This window comes from Lytechinus variegatus, chromosome 13, assembly GCF_018143015.1.
Source record: "Lytechinus variegatus isolate NC3 chromosome 13, Lvar_3.0, whole genome shotgun sequence".
Classification (NCBI taxonomy): domain Eukaryota; kingdom Metazoa; phylum Echinodermata; class Echinoidea; order Temnopleuroida; family Toxopneustidae; genus Lytechinus; species Lytechinus variegatus.
The window spans coordinates 32,162,060-32,184,575 of record NC_054752.1 but is presented as its reverse complement, the minus strand read 5'-3'; the positions used below and the strand labels follow the sequence as shown (position 1 = coordinate 32,184,575).

At 35.3% G+C, this 22,516-nt stretch overlaps 1 protein-coding gene across 3 annotated transcripts in view; it reads right to left on the bottom strand.

Moving 5' to 3' along the window:
* Positions 1-6,176: 6,176 nt before the first annotated feature.
* Positions 6,177-22,516, bottom strand: part of LOC121426043 (SRC kinase signaling inhibitor 1-like) — a 54,213-nt gene continuing 37,873 nt past the window's right edge. For all 3 annotated transcript variants that reach the window (XM_041622178.1, XM_041622177.1, XM_041622176.1), the window contains 4 exons: positions 22,017-22,218; positions 19,250-20,896; positions 11,090-11,277; positions 6,177-9,462 (listed from right to left, as the gene is read on the bottom strand). In XM_041622178.1, coding sequence (XP_041478112.1) covers positions 8,715-9,462; positions 11,090-11,277; positions 19,250-20,896; positions 22,017-22,218 — 2,785 coding nt within the window. In that variant the 3' untranslated portion in view covers positions 6,177-8,714. The remainder of the gene's footprint in view (positions 9,463-11,089; positions 11,278-19,249; positions 20,897-22,016; positions 22,219-22,516) is intronic.

Sequence of the window (22,516 nt, the reverse complement as noted above, 5' to 3'; positions counted from 1 at the left end):
TATTAGAGATCAAAGTTTTGGATTTGTGACGTCATAAACGAGCAGCTGCCCCATGTGTTATGTAATATAAAATGCATGAATTTCAAATTTTGTATGGTTCCTGATGACTTATTTTTGTTTTCTATTCATGATCGAGTGTGAAGGGATTTGTCTATTGATATACAAAAGGTACAGTGAAAAACAATTTCAATTTTCTGAGAAAATGACATTTCATTGATTTTTTACCATTCGCTATGTAGGAATGCTGCTCGCATATGACGTCACAAATCAAATAATTGAAATTCCAATAACTTTTTAATCATTTGATGAATTTCTCTCAAACTTTCGGCAATATTTTTTATTATTTTTTTCTGCTATTTTTACAATAAACTTTTTGTCAGGGTGAACTTCCCCTTTAACACTGCAATGAATGGGGGAATTTCCAAGACTCTTTTCAGCATTTTAGGGCCCCCATGTAAACTTTTCCACTGTAAACAAAGCTGTTGGCAAAGGATCAGCTCTAATTCTGCTGGGCTCCTTTCCCCTACTGGTCCAGCCTCTTCATGTCGGACCAGTAGATACCAGGTTTTTCCATTTTGACTGGTCCGAACATTAAATTTACTGTTCCCCCCAAATAAGGAAAAACATGAAAAAAGGCTCTCGAGTTTATTTTATTGATTATTGCTACCCATCCCCACAAAACAAACAGTACATATACATACACAACATGATTTCTCAGAGCCATTTCTCAATTTTAGAGAGCTATTTTTATAATTTACAAAAGAGAAGAAAATATTTATTTGTATCAGTTTGATCTATTTTTTTACTGGTCATGTCGGATCATTAAATCTGGCTATTTCTGAAAAGTTATTGGCCCAACAGCAATTTTTACAGGTCCGGGACCGTCGCCAGTGTCGCACACTGAATTCCGCCACAAATACACATGCTCAGTTTCCACATTGTCTCCCCAAACAGAAAGTAACGTAGATTCATTAAAAACAAAAGACAAATTAAACTGCCAATTTCAATATATTTCAACAAAAACAAATTTAATCTTGTTCCTTTCTATGAAGTTTCAGAAAAAAAACAGTCTGCTTTATAAAGAAACATTTTGGCAACGTGACATTACACTGGAAGCAATAGAACTGTCTTAAAATTACAATGTAAACAGGTTCCTTTTCTACACATTGTGTTCTGTTTAGAGCGGGAATGGCATTAACATGATACTATCAGCGGCCACGGAACCGGGGGGGGGGGGGGGGGGGGGGGGGGGGCTTCAGCCCCCCCCATTTTTTCAAAAACCGTGTACAAAAACGAAAAAATGACCATACGATTGTGATTTTTAGCATGGTCAGCCCCCCCACTTTGAAAACCGTTCCGCGGCCCCTGACTATATAGCTGGTTAATGCCTTTCTAGTTCTGAACAGATGTTACAATATATGAACACAACTTTCAAATTCTGAGCAAACAACTTATCCAATCAAATTAATGTGTTTTTTTTTGTCTATAAATGCGTTTAAATTTCTAGTGTAAACAGAGTCTTTACATGCGACTCCAATGTGATCCACAGCTCACAGCAGAATAGTGCAAACAGTCTCCCGCACACTTTTCAATGTTTGTTTAACACAGAGGAAAACGATGTATGAAAGAGGTATATAACTGAAACCTTTAAAACAAATATGACAATATTTCAATGAAAACTATAACCATAATTAAACTCAAGAAAAAATCCCTTTGAAATGAAAGTGGAAATAAACCTTGCAAAGTGACAGCCTATTCTTTATATTGTGCAGTGCATTCTGATAATAAATAGAAATTACATAATATGTCTTACTTATTTACAATTTAAAGACAAAAACATTGAAATTGCTATACACAAAAGTCATATGATATCATCACCCATTGATTGCATTGATCAATAACACATTATCCAAGGCATGGTCACAAATGTTTTTTTTTAATCAAGACAAAATGATGTTGATTTCAAGTTCACTCACAAAATTTCTACCCCCCCACCTTGAGAATGAAGAAGTGTTCAAACAATAGTTTTAAAAAGTAAATATATTACATTTCAAAACATAGGCAACTATTAGGAAAGTAGTTTGTGACCTCTCTATACCTAAATCAAATATGTGAAAATTTTTGCACAATTAACGTACATGGACCTAAGTATTGTCCACAAACATTTCCACAAAACCTTACCAATAATCATTTGTTAATCTCTGAAGGATATTTTGTACCAACATGAGTTTTAAAACGCTTAATTCCTCAATTTCAGAACAGCTAGTTTCCTCATGGAGTACTAAAATACCATCCAACTGAAGGCAAATGCTTCAATTTTGTTGTATTAGGGAAAAACTTTTTAAAGTGCATTTTTGCACTGTACCCAAATAGCTATGGTGAGTCCTTATACCACGCACAAATGCAGGAACTTGTGTCTTTCTTGCACCAATGTGACAAAATAACATGTGGTTCTCTTGAAATTGGCATGGTCCCAAAGAATGTTCATAATTCCATTGATTAAAAATGATTACTGAATTTGGTATTTTCCCCAAAACGTGGTGGTGCAGTGACCACCCAGATCTAGACGGTTAATTAAGGCAAGATGTTTTTCCCTTTTCTCTCTTTCATTTTCTCAATCTACAATCACACAAATGAAAGATACCACATTGCAAATAATTCAACGTCATATCAATCTTACAATTTCAAATAATTCAATATATCATCCCCTTCTTGCTGTTAGAAATAAAGCAACAACATATTTTTCCCAATGACTTCATGAAAATAAAGAATAAATTGTTGATAAATTTTCAAGCATAAGCATGACAACGATATACTGAGGTATGCTTATAAAAAAAGGCATTCTTATAGACAAGTATGAATACATGCTTATTGCTACAATCAATGAAATTTCATGGTATAATCTTACAAACACCAAGCAACCAATCCCTGTTAATTTTTTTAAATTCAATTTTCATGCAGTTTACAACAAAATTGAGTGAATCCATCCTTAGGGTATATAATAACCAACTCCTTTTCTTTCATAAACATTTACAATTCCGATAAATTGTCCATAAACTCGACATCAGCATCATTTTCCCAAATTCTAGATTAATATCAATCAAAGAATTTTTCTAACACAACATCCTCTTGGGATGAAGCCTAAGTAATGTTATCACAAGGATTGCCATGGTAACGATGCTTAATACATGAAGATCTCAGAGATTCTGGTGACAATGGAGCAATTACCATATCATTATGCTCGTTTTCAATTTGTGCCAGGCGCCTGATCTGAAGATCACTTTTGATTTCAGTGGTGAGGATTGACGAGGGAAAATCCCTGATCGATAAAAAAACATTGCTAAATAATGAAATCGGGGCTATAATCTATTCTCATCTCTATTTTCAGTATTGTTCTTGGTTTACATTTTCTTTCAGTCGAGCAGGGAAAAACCCCTCAACGTCTACTTTGTTAAATCCATATATTTTCTTCAGATTTCATTACACAAATCTCAAAAGCTTCCTTCAATGCTATTTTATATTTTGCTTCTCAGCAAATCTCATCTTCCAAGAAAATCATCCCTGTTACAAATTGCATTCTTGTAAATGTAAAGCCTTATCTCCATTAAAGCATTAGATATAGATTTTTCTTTTTAAAACAAAAGTTAGATTAAGGATAAGCTCCTTACAAAAAAATCTGTATGCGCTAGATATATCAAGCAACAAGATAAAGATCTTATAGAGTTTATGAACAAAGTTTTATGTATTTTTCATCATCCTTCTTAAGCTAATAATGGTATATTCTTATTTCTTAATATTAATTTCATCAGAATTTTTTGTTGCTTTCAATAAAATATTTTCCTTTCGATAAACATTAACTTGCTTTGTTTTGTCAAAGTATTACTTATTTTAAAGTTGGGATTGCTCAAACTCATCTAATAGGGGGGGGGGGTGCTGTTAATTTTGTTTTCACTTGTTATTTAGTCACCAAAAAGCTCAAGACTTGTCAGACATATTTCAGAATTTTATAAATCAAAACCTGATTGTTTCATAATAACAATCTCACTCACTTTCAATAATATGAGAGTAGCTTAATATATATTGACATTTGTATTTTCCCTTTTTGTGCTACCTACAGCGTGTGAATTTCAGAATTGTAAAAATGTATTAACATGAAAAATTCCCTTATGGGAAAATGATATATTCAGTCCATATTTCCTTGATCTAAACTGATATAAAATCCAGTAATATCTGTAACCTTTTCAATTAAAAATGTACCATTTTTATCTAATAATTAAATCCAAGGACCCCTTCATGATTATACATTCAAACTTGAATCTCGTCTTTTTGTGTTTAATGGAAATGTCTCAAATCAACAAGGATATTTGCTCTTCTTTCCATCAAGAATACTTCCCTAATTTCCCCATAAAAATAAATTCTGATAAATTACCAGAAAAAAAGAGCATGGTTCAAAATAATAGACTTCCTGAAAGAATTATTCAGTAAAATAACACTTTCTGATTACAAAACAAATCTTGTCTGTCGATATCCAAGTACATAATCCTTTACAAGAGTAACTGCTACCAAAAATAACCACATTGCAAAGATCACTTTCGAATTTTATGCCGGATATTACCTTTGTAAGCTTTGTGACATTTTGAAGAAGCCAAAAACAATTGACCTTTCTAAATTTTGCCATCTTACTCTTGTAGCCTTCCTAAAATGTTCCCTCTTCAGTTCTCATTTCAGCACACCCCCCCCCCCATTTTCTGGATGCAATCAACTGAAGCGTCTCATAAAAAGTATCGAATGTAAATTTATGATCTAATAGCAAAAATGTGTAAAGGGCACCTGCCCTTCTTATCGGCATTTCTTCGTCCACAATCCCTCCCATATCTCCCCTTGTTCGTCTCTTGCTATTCAAATTTAAAGTTCACAACTGTCAATTAGATGGCGAAGGGGAAAATCCCAACTGATACACGTCCCGGCAATTAGGCATTAATTAATCAGCAGGAGATAGATAGAGAGAACATGTGTTTTGCCAAGGCCCGGGGTCCTTGCTGAATGTTGACAGGGGGGAAAAAGGGAAAACACCCTCTTAAATTTGCTCATGAATTATTCCATGACTCAACACATGTTTCTGCCGTAAGTAATTCACAATCTCCAAAGTTACGCACATAACACCTGCCTGCCAACTTCGTTTAGGGCCCCATTCCACGGAGGATAACATAGAATACAGCGACAGGATTTAGTGATACACATGAAATGATCACTCATTAGATTCTAGAAGGGGAATGCGCAAACTGTAAGGATCGATTTTGAAGAAGAAATATGGCAAGAAAATCATGCATTTTTTATTCGATTGAAATTGGCCTTCCTGTTTCAAAGAAAGAATATCTAAGCATGACCTAGTTAAATAAAATACTGACCTATATAATTTGTCAATTGTTTGCTTGCTTGCCTTAGTGGCTTATTATTAGAAAGAAAAAGAATTAAAAAAAAACACTTGTACATGTAGAGATGCATAGGAGGGATAGAGAATATTAAGAGAGAGAGATAGAGAAAAGGAAAAAGAAAGAGAAAGTAAGAAAGAGAGGAAGAAAGCAGGAAAGAAAGAAAGAAAAAGAGAGAGGAAGAAAGTAGGAAAAAAAAGAAAGAAAGAAAGAAAGAGAGAAAGAAAGACAGAGAAGAAGAATGCAAAAAAGAGAGAAAAGGAGAAAAAGAGGGAAAGAGAGCTATGAAATAAAATCTTACCTCTGAAAACTGAAAAGATATTTTCTTCAAACATATTTTAGCCATAACTTTTTCAACCCAAAAAATGTGTCATTCAAACAATTGGTCTTAAATCAAACAAAGAATTTCAATCATGTAAATGCTACATGTAATAAGATCACTCTTTTTGGAGGGGGGGGGAATTACATTAACTGAAAGAGACTGCTCAGCTACGAAATGAAAATATAATTTGGAGTTTTCAAAGAAAATTAAACAGTTTTCATAACAGAAAGCTTTTGTTAAACACACTTCCTTCTATTTTCTCCGACTTCTAATCCTGTCAACCAAATATTCTTCTGAAGTTTACCTCTGTCTGAATGATAGCATTTAATTTGGCATAAACCGTACCAAATGAACTCTTGAGAGAGTTCACTCAATTGGGGGACTGTTGCACAAAATGATGCAATAGAAAACAACTGCCATAATCTATTGCTACTAAATATTCAACCAATCAGGGGAGTGGATTTAGGGACTTACATGTGATTGTATGTTATTGTGCTTGAATGCAAGTACATGTATTTGTGCAATCGTTTCCAGGTGTGACAAGGCTTTACAGCCAAATGTCAATTATTTTCCAACTTTCTTATTTACCTTTCACAAACTTCCTCCTTGTATATTCACACGGTTCCAAAGAACTTCCAATCAAATATCACAAGGATGTATGGCATGTCTACATGTCTCTAATAACCTTTTGTTACTTATGTCTACAAGAATGAATTTTATCTCAAATAACCTTTGAACCTTCATCAAAGGTGTAAAAAAAGAGCTTATTTTAAAAAGCTGATCGAGCATGGTTTTGTGAAACCCTACCTATGAGACCTCATTTCACAGGATATTAAACCAAAAACAATTCTTGAAAAAAATTAAAAGCAAGTATAACTTTAATTACAATTAATATCCATTTATTGGCTATGTTGCTGGGCAAACACCTTTGCCTCTTCAAATGGCGATGTGTGCGCTCTATAAAACAACATAGTTATAATTATCATCAAGTATATTATCACTCCTAACGTGGATTACATTTCTTTTTAGAATAGCAGCTTGGATAGTCATTTGAAATGTCAAGGGATATAATCAAAACAAAAATTATATTTGCACTTGTCCAAATGTAATTATTACAAATACTGCATGATTTACATTATTTTGTCCATTTAATTACTCTGTGCTTGGACCTAGAGAATTATGAAGATAAAAGTAGCTCATGATGATAGGAAATTAGAAGGATTACATTTTTTTCTATCGCATTTTTATCATTTTTAAAATGCCACAGACGCAACCATGACGACCTTTGTACTACAATATGTATAATTTAAAAATATATATAGCACCACATTTTTTGTCCTATTTATAAGTTTACAAGTAAATGTACGTTGCCTTCTTTGTTTCTTGCAACCCTTCTCTGCAAACTACAAAACATGCTTGTGCTTGGCTGACGGGCAACCCAGTCTTTGTTTTCAACGTACCATGACAGATTGGGTGATTTCAAGTCTGGTGTTGGCCTTGGTGTTGAAATTTGGATTGCTTCCCTTAGCTCCAAAACATATTCAGAGTTTGTAAAACTGATCCAGATCACATTATTGACATCTCAACAACTAGTGAGTGACTTTTCGGGACCATCTTCATTTTATGTTTGGTGTATAAATTGACCTAACACCAACCAATCATGTAAAAATTGACCTAACACCAACACCAGGTCAACACCAGGTCAACACTGAACTTGAAATCACCCATTGTGAATTTGCTACAATTTTAACGAAACATCCCTGCCTGATTTACATTTCAGTTTTTTTTTCATTTTTACAAAAAAGGCACACAAACGGCTGAAATTCATATTGTAAAATTTGTTTCTGATTTTGTTTGCTGTATATAAGCAATGTTCATCCAATAAAACAAGGTGATTTTGAGAGAATGGGTGGGGGTGAACTCAAAGTAAGCTAGTTCCTCATTCTTCTTATTTATGTAAGGTGGGTTGAGGAAATAAATAGTATTTAAAGCAACGTCTTGATTCTACATACTGTAATATTCTAAACTTGGATCAATCCGTCATCTAAAATGCTTTCATTTTTTTTTCATGATGGTTTGACACGTATATTCAATTAAAAAGACAAGGATATTTCCTATTGTACAGAACAGATTTAAAATGATGTGTATTTAATAATTATAATGCACACTAATAATGATATTTTTATGAATACATATATATTTATACTTCAGAAGTAGTTTATGAATTGGGCACAAGAAAGTGGGTGGGTGTCCAATCAAATGACATACATGAAGGGTTTAAGTTTCATAGTGCACTAACAGTTGTTCTGGAATAAAAAGGATTTTATTCAATGTTAAAAAAGTTAGCCAATTGAGAATTGCAATTAGCCTAAGCCCAATTGGTATAATCCAATAGTCTAAACCAATTTGATTCACAACTATTTTATTTAGAGCCCAATTGGTCTAATTATTATGCTGTCTAACTGTTGATTTCGCTATTAAAGTCTATTTTCACTTGTTTGCATGAATACGGTTTTTGCCATAAACTTATTTGCAGTTGATTGCTTTTTTTGTTGGACTACATTTTTTCTCTCCAATTTCCATAGGAGTTCATATGATCATTGTAACTCATTCTCTTTATGCATGATGAAGGGGGCCATCTAATAGATCTTTACATCACTTAAAACATGATTATATTTACAAGAAAAAACAAAACAAATGCATATCCAGAGAAAAATACATGTAATCTGTATAAATAACATAGATGATGTAAACATCAATTTTTAGTTCGACATGGACTATTAGATGAATAGTTTCACTCAAGATTAGTGCAAATTCGTGCATATAAATGCCTCAGTTATCAATCTTTAATGGCATATAAAGCCTGCATGTACGTACATATTTTATTGCAACTGTTCAGTGTAACACTTCAATGTAGCTACTATATATATTACTTTCATTTGTACTGTCGAAGTTTTACACTAATTGATGAAAGTCTCCTCGATAATGCCATTTACAAATGTGGTTTTAATCTCAGGAACATAATCCGGTTTCTTTGCATCTTCCTTTTCCCGACTCTTCAAAATATCCTTTTCATTTTGAACGTCAGTGAGATTTGCTTTGCCATCCTTTTCATCCTCAGTCTTTGGCTCATTAACGTCTGCACCGCCATTTGTGACGTTGGGATTTGTACTTGATTCAACGTCTATTGCGGTGGGTGGGGATGAGTTATTAATATCTGTTTTGGGATGTTTGTCTTTCTCCCCCGCATCTTTTTTACTGACGTCGCTTTCCCCGGATTTGGCGTCATTGATTGTGGTTTGTTTAATGTCTGCCTCTGTCCCGGTGACAACGATTGTCACAGCTTGTTTTTCATATGGTGAAGGAACTGAAGGCGACACACTCCCTCCCGCGACGCTATTTTCATTTTGTGGTTTGCTTGATTCCTGAGATGAATTAATGTTTGTTGCTGCCTTCTTTGGCGAAGGAGATGCTTTCGGCGGATGCGAGAGCGATATTGAAAGCGATGCCACTCCGCCGTTTGTCGCGGGAGAGCTGGCTTTCTTGATAGGTTTAAAGGCGGAGCTCTTCCCTCCTCCCACCTTGGCTGCCTCCCCCTTCGGCGAGAGTGGTTTGGGCTTGGTGGCAAAGCTGCGAGATGGTGACTGTGGCAACCTGATATGGGCATGCACAGGTTTCTGGATTGTACCATTAGGTGAGGAGGGGGTACTGTAAAGTAAAGATCGTTTGTACGAGGGGTGAGTTAAATGTCTGGTGATCATGCGGGGTTTGGGCAATAGGTGATATCATGCAAGGAAGGCAAAGACAAGAAATAAGATTCATTCTTTAGAATCTGACACATAACACAGGCGCTCAAGTAATCTGGATTAAACTGAATTCAACAATAAGTTCCGACTTCAATTACTGATAAGAAATTGAACGAAAAAGAGGAATACACATCATGAAAATTAAAATAAATAGAATGTCAAATTTGAACAAAATTATTATTTGCCGTAAATGTGGATGAAAACAATACCGTAGGTTTTTGTTTCATTATAAAAGGAAAGAAAAGTAATCTCCTGAATACGTAGAGCATGCATGTTATTTCATGTTTAATTGTCATTTTCATTTTCTTTGAACAGTGCAGGGAATGATCAAATAAAAACTCCATCTCTCTCATTCCCAATTCAGAAACAAAAACATGCATAAATAAAAATAGAAACAAAAACAAAACTAAAAATAAGAATTAAAACATACAAGAAACAAAACTAACAAAGAAACTTTCTAAAAGACAAAGTAATAATGCTTGAACAAAGTAAAATAATAAACAAAAAGTTAAGAGGAAAGTTTATCTATGGTGCTTTTTTTTCTTTAAAAATTACTTTGTGATGCTGGTACAACTATGCCCTGTTAAAGAAATCAAACGTGTGGGGAAAGAAAGAAAGAAGAGAAATAAGGGAATTGATTTGATTTCGACACAGAAGAAAACAAATTTATAGAAAAGTATTTCTAAATGTGTGGAGAAATAAACATACAAGAGAATTATAGGATAGTTTAGAGGTAATTCTTGATATATTTTGTATTTGTGCTCGATTCAGTGCAAAAGCTACCAAATTATAATAAGAAGATTCCCTCATAGAAAATTGAATAATAACAGGGTGAGTACCAAAAGACAATAATATATGATCAAATAGGATCAAAAGAGATAAAAGACAACTTCAAAAGATAACGGGAAAGTGACAAACAATTATAAATTCAAGGTCTGCAGTAATTTAAAATGAAAAATACAGAGTAAGGTATATGTTTACATCTATCAAACACCAATTTGCAACTACTCACTATAATTAAAGGAAATAAAGGAAGTTCAAACACCAACGTAAAGATCCTCCCACTTAAGGTATCCTCAAAATAAACACTGGATTAAAGAATGGGGTCATAGTAATAATAATAGCAATAATAATATAATTGCCAAAGGACGCCAGACCGCAGTGGGATTCGAACACACGACCCTCTGTTTACAAGGCGAGAGTCAGAACCACTACACCACGGCTCCTCCACGAGGAGGATATATTATAATATACAATCTCAATGCTCTTTCAAAGGACTCAGATGTTAATACCGTGGCTTTGGCCTTACACGGGCACACAAGCTTACAGGAGCAATGGCATGGTGGCAGAGAGACCATTAGTTTATCCTAACGTGGAGGAAAAGGAGAAATAAAAAAAATAGGAAATAGGAAGAAAAAAAGAGTTAAAAAGAGAGGCCTAAGGTCATTTAACACAAAACCTTCTCTACCATTCAATTGAGAACAGAAAAAAAAATCAAATTTCGACCCCTATATCCCCAGTCTCCTTACCTCTCTTGGACCACGTTTGCATCATCCATGTCGTTCGTATCCGTTGCCTTCACCATCAAACTCTCCAGGTCATCCAAGGCCTGGTTGACGTCCGCAAGCTGGTAGGACTGCGTGGTCACGGTGGTGGTGGTCGTCTTGATCGACTTCCTTGACGAGGGTTTGGCAGCTACCGGCGGCGGTGATTTGACCTGGTGGGATATCGGAGGGGTAGGAAAGATGTTTCATGCAGGTTGCCATGTTGGAGAAACGTATATATTTTTTATTGGTTATCACTTTCATATCATTGTGGGACATTAAACCTCCCTTTCTCAAATTATGGCTTAAGTCTTTTGAGGGAAGTTTATCTCAATGTTAATTTGAAGAAAAAAACCCATAAGAAGCACATTAATGAAGGTTTGATAAAAATCCATGTCCATCAAAGAAAAACCAAGTTAGAATTTCCCAAATCTTAATTTTGAAAAGTCACAAGGGAGCAGCTCCCTATATGTCATATGATTTAGATTGAATAAAACACCATTTTCTTAGAATATGAGCATGGTTTTACCTGCAAATCTATTCAAACATACATCATTTCACACATGCTTCTATGAGCAAAATATTTTCAGTCCTTATGAAACGAATATTACATGACAATGACCAGCTGCTCGCACATCTCTTATTTTGTGGTGGATCTTTGTTAAACCTTAACCAACATTTATTAGATTTCTCAAAATTTCTGCTTTGATTAAAGAAATTCAATATTGTGGTTGATTTTCCCTTCAAAGGACTACATAATCTATTATGAGAGGTACTGTGTGAACCCACCTTTCATTTTAAAAAAAAGAAGCCCCTGTATTTCAAAGGGGAGCATAAAAGTTTGGATATCAAACAAGCAAACTGGAATGAGAACCAATCAATTCTCTTCAAAGAAGATGATGCAATAAACACGAATCGCAAATTTGCAATTAATTATAAGACTTAGGAGGAAAGAGGAAATCTCTGTTTAATGGGCCTACGTGAATATAGAGTTCATCTACTTTTATGATTATACAAGAAATAAGAGTAGAGAAGAGATAGAGAAAGGTGGGGGGGGGGGTGGTATCGACACCCTGAGGGGTACCAAAGAAGAATGAGAGTTAACGGTAACCACTCAACAAGGTAAACACAAAATAATATGATGCACCTAAACTAGCAACATGGAACACAAACCCTTGGCGGAAGACACCGTGTTTGACAATGACGTTTTGAATGACTTGGGTAAGGAAAATTAGAGAACATTAAGTTTTCGAGCAGGCAATTGAAATATCGCCATAATCGTTGGGTGATGATCGTGCAAAACGGGGATGTGACTAGATTAACAGTGGAGCACATGACAGATGAAAGGAGAGAGATGAAGAGAAAGAGATGGGAAAGACAGAGAAGAGAGGAACAAGATCAGAGAAAGAAATGATATATAAAGAAAATTAGGAGGGGGGAAGAGGGGGGAGAAAACACAGAAATGAAAGGGAGATATGGAGGGAGGGAGGAAGAAGAAAGGGGGAAGAGGAAGAGAGAAAGATGGGAATAAAGAAGAGGTGTGAAAGGAGAGGACTGGAAAGAAAGTGACAAAGAGAGAGAAGGGAAAGGAGCAAAAAGAGAGAAAGATTGGGGAAGGAAGGACAGAAAAGAAGGGATGGAGAGAGAGAGAGGGGATGGGCAGAAAGTGAAAGGAAAGAAAAGAAGAGTTGGAAAAGGAAGAATGGGGATACATCAACTTGTGAATAGTGGACATAAAATAAAGGAAAATAAGGACACAAAAGCTCTCATAATGATTCATTATTTATCCGATCATATCCATCTGCTCATAAATTGTTTTCAAGATGATAATAAACACTGAACTATTTATTACTTCCTCATTGCAATTGTCCTTGGAAGCACATAAAGGTAACTAGGGCAGGTCAGATAAACATAAACTATGTTGTTGGTTGCTAATTCCATCAATAGTTTGCTAATGACAATGGATGAAAACGTTTTTCTTTTGAATAAGCACCATTAAAAAAAAGCTTCTTGAATGGGATTTAGAGAATTGAAATGATGGAAGCATGCTGTCTATGGAAAATGCTTATCGGAGAATGGGGGAAGTAGGGGATGGGGGTACAAAATAGGAGAGTAAAGGAAAGAGGTGAGGGAGAGTGACAGAGAAGAGAGGGGGAAGTAATTGAAAGGAAGAGAGAGATGAAGAGAGGGAGAGGAGATGAGGAAAAGGGAGGAATGAAGAGAAAAATGGGCAAAATACAAGATAAATGGGGGATGAATGAAGAAATAAAATCCATACAAATCCATAATTTATGGTTTGAAATAGACATGAAATGAAGTACTCTGAAAATCTGCTTTGCCCAATTGATCGTGGGCCCGGCGGCCGCTGTGCAGCGCCAGATCGACGAGGCTCTATCCCTTTAATCGTTGAACGCCAAACAGGGTAGCAGCAACTCCCATCTTTTTACGTCTTTTGGTCTGACGCGGCCGGGGTTCGAACCCCCGACCTCCTGGTTGTGAGATGGATGCTCTACCAACTGAGCCAACACACCGGTTAAGAAAGAGTAGGACATCAAGAATAAAAAAAGAATTAAAGGAGGTGAAAGAAGGGTGAAATGAGTATTAAAGAAAAAAAAGAAAGAAAAAGACAGGTAGAAGAAAAGAGATACGAGAGAAGAGAAGAGGATAGAAGAGAAGAGGATAGAAAAGAAGAGAAAGATGGATATTAGGTGGAAAAATTCTAGAGACAAGGAGAAAAATTATTGGTGGGAAAATAAAGGAGAGTTAGCGAGAAATATAGAGAAAGAAAAAGAAAGACACAAAGAAATAGAAAAGAATCGGGCATAATGCTGCTTAAACTGAACCACTGCTTCCCATTTTCTGAATACAATAGGCAACTCCACCCTATCATTGTTTGACATGTAACAACATAATACTTCATTGATATTATACAATTTTTCTGAAACGAAAGGGGAATCCCAGAAATAAATCACATCTGAAATCAAAGACAAAGGGACAAAAGGAAACATGTGCCGTCGTCACATTTTCTCGATTAGCTTTCAGTAATTGCCTCCCCATGAGCACAATGGGACATATCAAGGGAAAAAAAAATCCTTAACGAATAAATGTGTTTTTCTTTTCATGTGGAAAAGAGAACATAATGATTGAATGATGTGGGGCTGTAGTTGATTAGTTTTTATGAATACAAGCCGATGGTGGAATTCTTAATAAAATTTCCTTCACGTGTATATTGAGGTTCTTGGAATCTTTCAGAATACAAATATCTTTAACGACAAAAGGGAATATTGGGAACATAACGATAAATATTAAAAAAATCAAGATGAAAATATGTATGGATTTATATTCAAATAACTGAATGAAACAGGGATGTTGAAAATGATTCTCAACAGAAGAGAAAATTCAAGAAAGTCATTGGAAAAACCCCAACATTAAATATTCTTTTTCAAACATTTGCTCAGATTTCATTAACGATTGAAAAAAAATGCCTCACTAATAAAAGAATTTGATCTATTTAAATTCCTTCCTTGACTATACTATGCATGTTTCCACTATTTCCGATCACTTTCAACTTAAATGAAATATTTAAGAAAACAAATTTCATATCAAGTCAGTGCAATCTTTGGAAAATGCAAAAAAGGAATTTAAAGAAAAAAAATCAACATCGAGTGAACACTATATTGAACTATCAATATTCCATTTGAAGGTATACTGGTAGTTTAATTTAATTTAATTAAATAAATGAGTGAAAAGGGAAAATGGTGAGACAAATAAAGACGAAGTCCACATGAGTAAGTAGCTAGATTTTCAGAGCTCAAACTACTAATAATGTGTCAGATAGGCTTATGCAGTGCTGCCATCTAGTGGTCAAATAATATACATTTTTACCAAGATGTACCCAAATTTTATTCTATTCAATTAAAACAATTAAAAAAACCCCTCTCCAAACATATATGATCACATGGACTTTACAGCCATCAGAAATATATAATTACACCAATCTGCATAATTGCTGGAATTTCACCAATATTTCAATATAATTGAGAATGGTTTGTTAATGTATTTTTTATTTACCGATATATTTTATTTTGCCACATTCAATGTCAATCACAATTAATCATCCAAGGACTATTGATTTAATAATTCAAGCACATAAAAATGGGGGATTGATTTTAATACTTGAATACTGACTGCCTCTACAAATAGTCATTTGCCAAATCATGTGAATAAAAAAAATATTGAAAATCAATGGACTCTGACAGATTGCTTGATGTAAAGACAATAACTTTTGAAAATGCCTCTTTTCAGTCTCGATTAACTCGATGAAATCTACTAAAATTAAAACCATCCTGAATTAGAAATTAATTGTGATCGAATCAGAAAAGTCAGGAGGAAAGATCAATAAAAACTTTGAGAAGACTTGCTGAAAATAGCAATGACACAAAAAATGGAAGTTATAATCTATCTTTCAGTAACAATGTCCGTAAAGGAAAGAAAAGTTATATTTTTGCCATTACTACAAATAAAATCGATTTGATTTAATAAACAGTAAGAGCACTCAGCCCCCAACTAATTTGCAAGTGTAAGTCTTTGAATGTTGATAATGATTTAAAACTGCAAATGAAAGCAGATGAATGCTAGGTCCTACTATGTTTTTTTGTAAAATTGCCTTCTTCTTTTATTTTGGTTTTTAACAGAAACAATTCGCACAATGACTGCTTTTTTTCAAATAAAAACAAGATTCCTTGTGCTAGAATTAACTCAAGACTGTATGTTGATAAAACTGCAATTTTATAAGGTCTTTGTCTGAAGACTAGTCCCTATACATGACCGATTGATCATTATTACAAGTGAAACAACATCATTGAAAAACAATCATATAAAATCAATGAACTGAATAAAATACACAAATTATTCCAATCATTTATATCAATCATCATATCAAGAATATATCATCATCCCATTTCCAAATCTAATGTCATAAATCAAATACAATTCATAAAACGCCATCACATCAACAAACACATACACAACCACAACAACAAAAACCTATAAACCATCAATCCAACCACCACCACTACTATAACCAACAAAACTGAACTCACCAACAAATGATTTGTCATATAACCCATCACCAAATCAAAATAAAATATCATATAACCAATCACCAAATTAAAATAAAATATCGCCAGGATTATATGGCTCTTTTATAATTTGAGGAACTAAAATGAAGTTGGTGTATTTGTAAGCTATTTCTGTGGATGTTTGCAGCTTTTGTGTTAGTAAAGGCAATGAGATTGAAAGGGTAGAGCAGTATCGATTGCATAATTATGTCAAACAAACTTTTCTATTTTTGTTCCATAAATAAGTCTGATACACAACGATGACACAATCATCTCATAAAACCGAACTTTGTTTTTTCTTTGTTTGTTGGTGGTGCATGTATCATGAAATGCATAAATTGTCACTATATCTCTTTCTTATTCCCCATTTTGTCTTTTGACCAGATAAACAGAGTGGTGATAAGATAAAAGTGATCAGACAAAATGAGTTTGCTTAACTGGAAAGTAAACAAGATGATAAGTTAGCCTAAATGGACTTAGACCAAAGGGTTTTGACCATATGAAATGAGCCAAATGATATTCCACAAAATTGTTTAATCTCAAGGGCTAAATTCACATAAGGATAATCTTAAATAAACTAACAGACAAGTGAAAAAAGTCATTAACTGAATAGTTTTAAATGAAATGGCAAAAAAAAAGAATTTGACCAAGTGGCAAATTTCTGATGTGATTTTCTCACACGTACCAAGAGGGAATTAGATCAAATGCTTATAAAAAAATTTGGTTGTAAATAAAATGAGTTTTATGATCATGTAGAATATAAAATTAGACCAAATTGGCATAATACAGAATGGTTTTAGACAAAGTTGCAGATCTTCCTTGTTATTATCATTACAAAGCCCATATGAGTTTGACATATGCAATACATACTTGCCCATTAAGGTATTAGTAGTGATATGTGAAGTTTCAGTAATAAAAAGTGAAATAGATAGAATTCTACACTTCTTATGTTCATAGTCGATTTTCACCATATAGCCATACTGTTTTATTACCAATTTTGTGTTTTTTAACAAGAATAGGACCAAATCATTTATGTGATAAGTATGCAAAATGGGAAAAGTTTTGATTTTGAAGAAGTAAAATTTGATGAATATTCATGTGAAAATTCTAAAGCAAAATAAATGAGGCTGTGTTTAATAAAAGAAGTCCAGGCAAACACAAAAGTGATTGAGAATTCTTACATAATTACACATTTGTCTGGTCAAAGAGGTTATTAAAAACTAAAATTTTGTCTGCTTCTTTCAAATTATAAATAATTCTCTCACAATTTTTCTCTAGCTATACAGTGTATACCTATAAACAGTGCAAAATCTTATTTCCTTCAAAATTAGACAAAACAAAGGAACAAATTTAACATTTTGAAGGAGTAATAACCAAAATAGATTATATTTGTAAAAAGGCTGGTATTTCAGAACTATACTTGTTATGTAATGTTTATAGCAATACGGGCACATCAGAGTGAGAAAATGTGTTTTTGTGGGGGGGGGGGTGACAGGAAGAAAGATCTAAATGAAAGCACAGGTCAGGGAACTAGAGGTATCGGTAGGATGGGATGGGTGGAACTTTATTTTTCAAACATTATGTTCAGCATTGTTTGCTTTAACATTGATTTATGGGAAGCTTTTGCTGCATCACTATATGAGTAACTTACCTCTTTGTCTTTTGGCACTTAATAGACCAGGGGGGTGTTTCACAAAGATTTAAGTATGACTTAGAGTCGCACTTAAATACCGAGTTGCGTACGGTATGAAAGGCTTGACCGCATTGGTCAGATCGTGTGATGAGGACGCGCACTAATGCGTTTCTATCAATAAGATCGCGCGTTGCATATCATGTACGCGTCGGCATTTAAGCGCGACTTAAGTCATGCTTAAATCTTTGTGAAACACCCCCCAGTTTTTATTTAGAGAATTGAAGGAGATCTCCACAAATATCAGTAGAAAAATAATTTGTAAGTTCGTGATTCGACCTATCACATTAATGGTCAAATTCTAAAAGGCAAAATAGTGCAAACATTGGTCAGTACTTCAAAATAACTAAAAGGAAATACTGATGAATTTTTAATAAATTAAACTGAATTTAAAACACTGGTCTATTAAACATCAAATGATGAGGAGGCCAACATGATAATTTGTAAGATAATGAATGAGATGTTAACTCAATCTTTGTATTTTTGGATGAATTCTTGGCTGCTGCTGAATAGTGATTACAGTGTATATGTATTTTGCAAAGACAATAAAACCCGGCGCACACTATGCGATCCAACTGTGATTTTTTAATAAATCATATTTTGCATTAAACGTGAAGGTTCCTAGAAGGAAAATTATTTTATTTGAAGTTTTTCATTATGTTATGGATAAATAAAATCATAATTTTGCTTTGCCATGTGGTTGGAGTTAAAAGTCCAAATCGGCTTCAAGTCGCAGCCGATGATGACTTAATTACTATTTTACATTGAATTTGCTTTTATTCCTACTGATAGGTTCGAACTAGACTGAATTTTGATTTCAGTGGTTCTTACCATTATTCTGAACTCTGATCACTAAGATTTTTCTGCTTGAACGTTCATCTCAAATGTTTCTTTGAAATTCATATCGCAATGAATCCCATAGTGTGCGCCAGACTTAAAGGAACCTTGTGAATTCTTTATGTCTTTATGTTAAAAACTCAAACCCAATAGGTGCAAATGGTAAATATGTGTTAGATGATCAAATAAAATATAAGAATAATAAAATAATAAAAGAAGTGGAAAAAGCATAGACAGCAGGATAGAGCCCAATTACCAGAAACTAAAAAAAAAATAAAGTCCAAATTATAATCTAAACAGATGAGAAGGGAGGTGGTGGCAAAAAGAGAAGAAATTGCATTTTTTCACTTCCAAATTGCATTATTTGAAATGAAGGCTGCAAGGAACTAATTTTGGAAGGGGGAGAGTGCTGGTTATGCACTAGATGTTAAAGAATATATCAAGGGGCATGGAGGTAGCTGAGAAGGGATTGTTTTGCTTGAAGGGGGTAAAAATCACCTCTTTCTTTTGTGGACTGCTCCCGGGTTGGGCGAGGTCTGCAGGTTTTTCGGTGGCAGCGGTGGGATGGTTCTCAAGGTTGGTCTGTTTAGGGACGGCAGCGACTGCTGGTTGGGGGTTTGGTCCATTGGTGGGTCTCTCATCTGGAGCCTGGCTGACATTTTTGTCCTTCTGAATGTTCTGAACCTGCATCTGCCGAAGTTTGGCATACTGGGCTTTGAGTTGCAATGTTCTGAGGCTATCCTCGTTCCCAGCAGATGTAGAAGGTTGGAGCTTCTTCGGTCTAACCACAGGGTCGGTCTCCCGTCGTTTGATTTCAGCGCTAGCAGGTGATACTCGAGGCAATTGACCTGAGGAGTCTGAATTAGTTCTCCTTGGACCGGACACTGACACGACCACTGGTTTCCTAACTGGTGAGGAATGTGCAGAGTCAGGATCCTGGATGATCTGCTGTTGTTGGACACTGTAGATGCCTTCCGGGGGATACATATCATTGTCAGGAGAACTGGACAGGCAAATGTTCTCTGCTGACTTGGCCATCCTACCCTGATTGGTCACTTGAATCGACCGATGGCCAGGCCTCTCGGGAATGGTGATCTGCTTGGCATTGTTATTGATATTGTTCTCACTAGTAGCAGTGACTAGAAGTTTCTTTGCACGTTGGGTTGGTGAGTCCATGCATCCCCGAGGAGGCTTTGGGGGAGGTCCGACCTCACCTGAGCAAGGACTGTTTGCTTTTTGTGAACTATCTCCCTTCTCATGATCTCGCCTTAGCAGCCTCGCCAAGGCCCCACCCATTTTCTTAGATTTTGATTTCCCACTACTATTACTACTACTACCCTGCTGCCCACTTTTGGACGGACTCCTACTGAGGAATGATCTTTTGGTCTGTGACTTGTCCTTCCCTACCTTCCCATTGGAATGTGCCACACCCCCATTCCCGACTGTGACCAGAGTCTGTGAATGGAATGATCCATTGATTTCTTTAGGGGTGGTGAATTCTGTTGCACCCAGGGACGGGGTTGATTTGGATGTCTCTTGTGCTTTGACTGTGCTGGTGATTGGCGGGGGATCCACCGCGGCAGTTACTGCGTTGATTAGACAGTCTGCGGAAGTGCTGGAAGTATTACTCAAGGGTTTCTGTTCCTCAGTTCCCCCCTCCCTTTGATCTCCCACCCTATCACCCACTGCTTGAGATTCAGACTCAGGCATACTCTCAACCACTGCCTCAGACTCAGACTCAACCTTCTCCTTGACAACCACTTCTTCACTAGGCACCTTGGGCTGACTAGTCGTCGTCGTGCTCGACCATGAGATCTTCTTGTTGGCCTGCTCAGGAGATGCAGGTGATGCTGGGAAGTGCTTCCTCGGTGGAGGCGGTGGTGGAGGACCTTTCTTCTGCCCTCCTGCAGCTTCTTTCTGAGCCTCCCTCTTGGCCGCTTTCTCCGGGGTGATGATCGGTGTCATGGAGTCGTGGTTCTCTTGATCAAAGATCTCGCGCAGGAAGCGGCGTTGACGGGTCTGGTTTGCCTCTACGTTGTTTGTCTTGCGTAGCACCTCTCGCTTTCCTGAGAGCGTACTTTCAAACTGATCCTGCTCTTGGGGTGATCTGAATCGATGGGGCAGGTCATGGTGTACAACCTCATCCTGTGCATGAATTAAATGTGTTAGTTGTATAGATTAAAGAATAGCCCGTTATCCTTATTACTTTACAAATAAAAATGTCAGTAAAGTGATTTTATATCAGAAGCTATATGTGCTACCTGAGGTGAATTCATGACACAACTGGTCAATGAATTCCAATAACTTTTTTTTTCAAATGATTATTTATTTGATTTTCATTCTATTCACTTGACTGACTGCGAGGAAAGACGTTAGTGAACATCACTGACAAAGTTCCATGAAATCCTCCTCAGGTATTACACTTTGGTTTAATTTTATTGAATACATACACAATGAATAAAGAAAAGTAAATAACAAAAGAGAGTTTTATTTATCGTATTAATTTTTTTCATTAAAAAAATCTGTATCTTTAATGAAAGTTCAATGTTCATTACTTTCAATGATACTCATCATCCCTGTTGTTTGAGTAATTTTCTTCAAAATGTCAATGAGCAATTTTCTTACTGGAAAGTAAATATTCTATGATAAAATCTTTTTCTTAATCCAAAAACAAAAGTACTACTGATTAGCATTTAAGAAATAGCTAACATTTGACAATAAAAATGTGAGTGTAAGAGAATAACTTATGATGCAAATTTAATTTAGTCCCAAAATATTGTTACATTATATAAATTTAACACCAAATATTAAAAGTAGTTTTGGCAATTTAAATAAGAAAGGCATACATTAAGAATGTAGAACATGGCATTTTTAAATGCTTGACAACGATATACACTTTGTGAACACTGAATCATACATATGGCAATATGTGAGGAAGGAAATAGGCAATTATATTTCATAGTGTGAATTTCTGAAAGCTATTGTTGGTGCATGTTACTGTTTGTGCCTGTGATCTAAATATTGTTTAAAAGAAGTAATAAGAGAATCTATCAATGATAACAAAAAGTTACATAACATATTCAGCTGATAAATATGTAAACATATATATATGTATAAGTGCAGAGGTACTTCTTTTAGTGAAAATAAGTATCGGAATATAGTTAATATGATGAATGTGCATGACAGTAATAAAAAGCATTCATGTAGCGTCATCTATTTAAAACTAATTTAAAGCATTGATAACACAGCAAAGATAATGTCTTACTTGATCGCTCTCCACTGTCTCTCGTTTAGCTTCTAACGACGTCGGGAGAGGGGCGCTCTCAACCCGAATCACCTGCCTTGATGTGGTCACGGTAGGGGTGATGGTGGGAGTGACAGTAGGGGTAAAGTTAGGGGCACTGGTGGGGGCGTTGGTAGGAGACGAGGGGGAGATGATGTAAGGTTCCTCGTTAGTAGCTGCCATCCTGGGGGAGAGAAAAATGGTTGAGGTTAAGGATTTTATGGTAGAATTTTGAACTGCAAAAATGTGAATATTAGTTTTTGTATGAAGAATGCAGTTTTCATTGAAAGTAATTGTAGTTTTTACCACTTTTCAATCATTCAACTTTTCCATTCGCACTCATTCATTTGATAAATTCATATAATTTTTGATAGATTTCTGTTCTCAGTCTATTCATCCATCCGTCCATCTATTCCTTCCATCCTTCCTTCCACCCATCCATCCATCCATCCACCATTCATTATTCCTTCAATCTATCCATC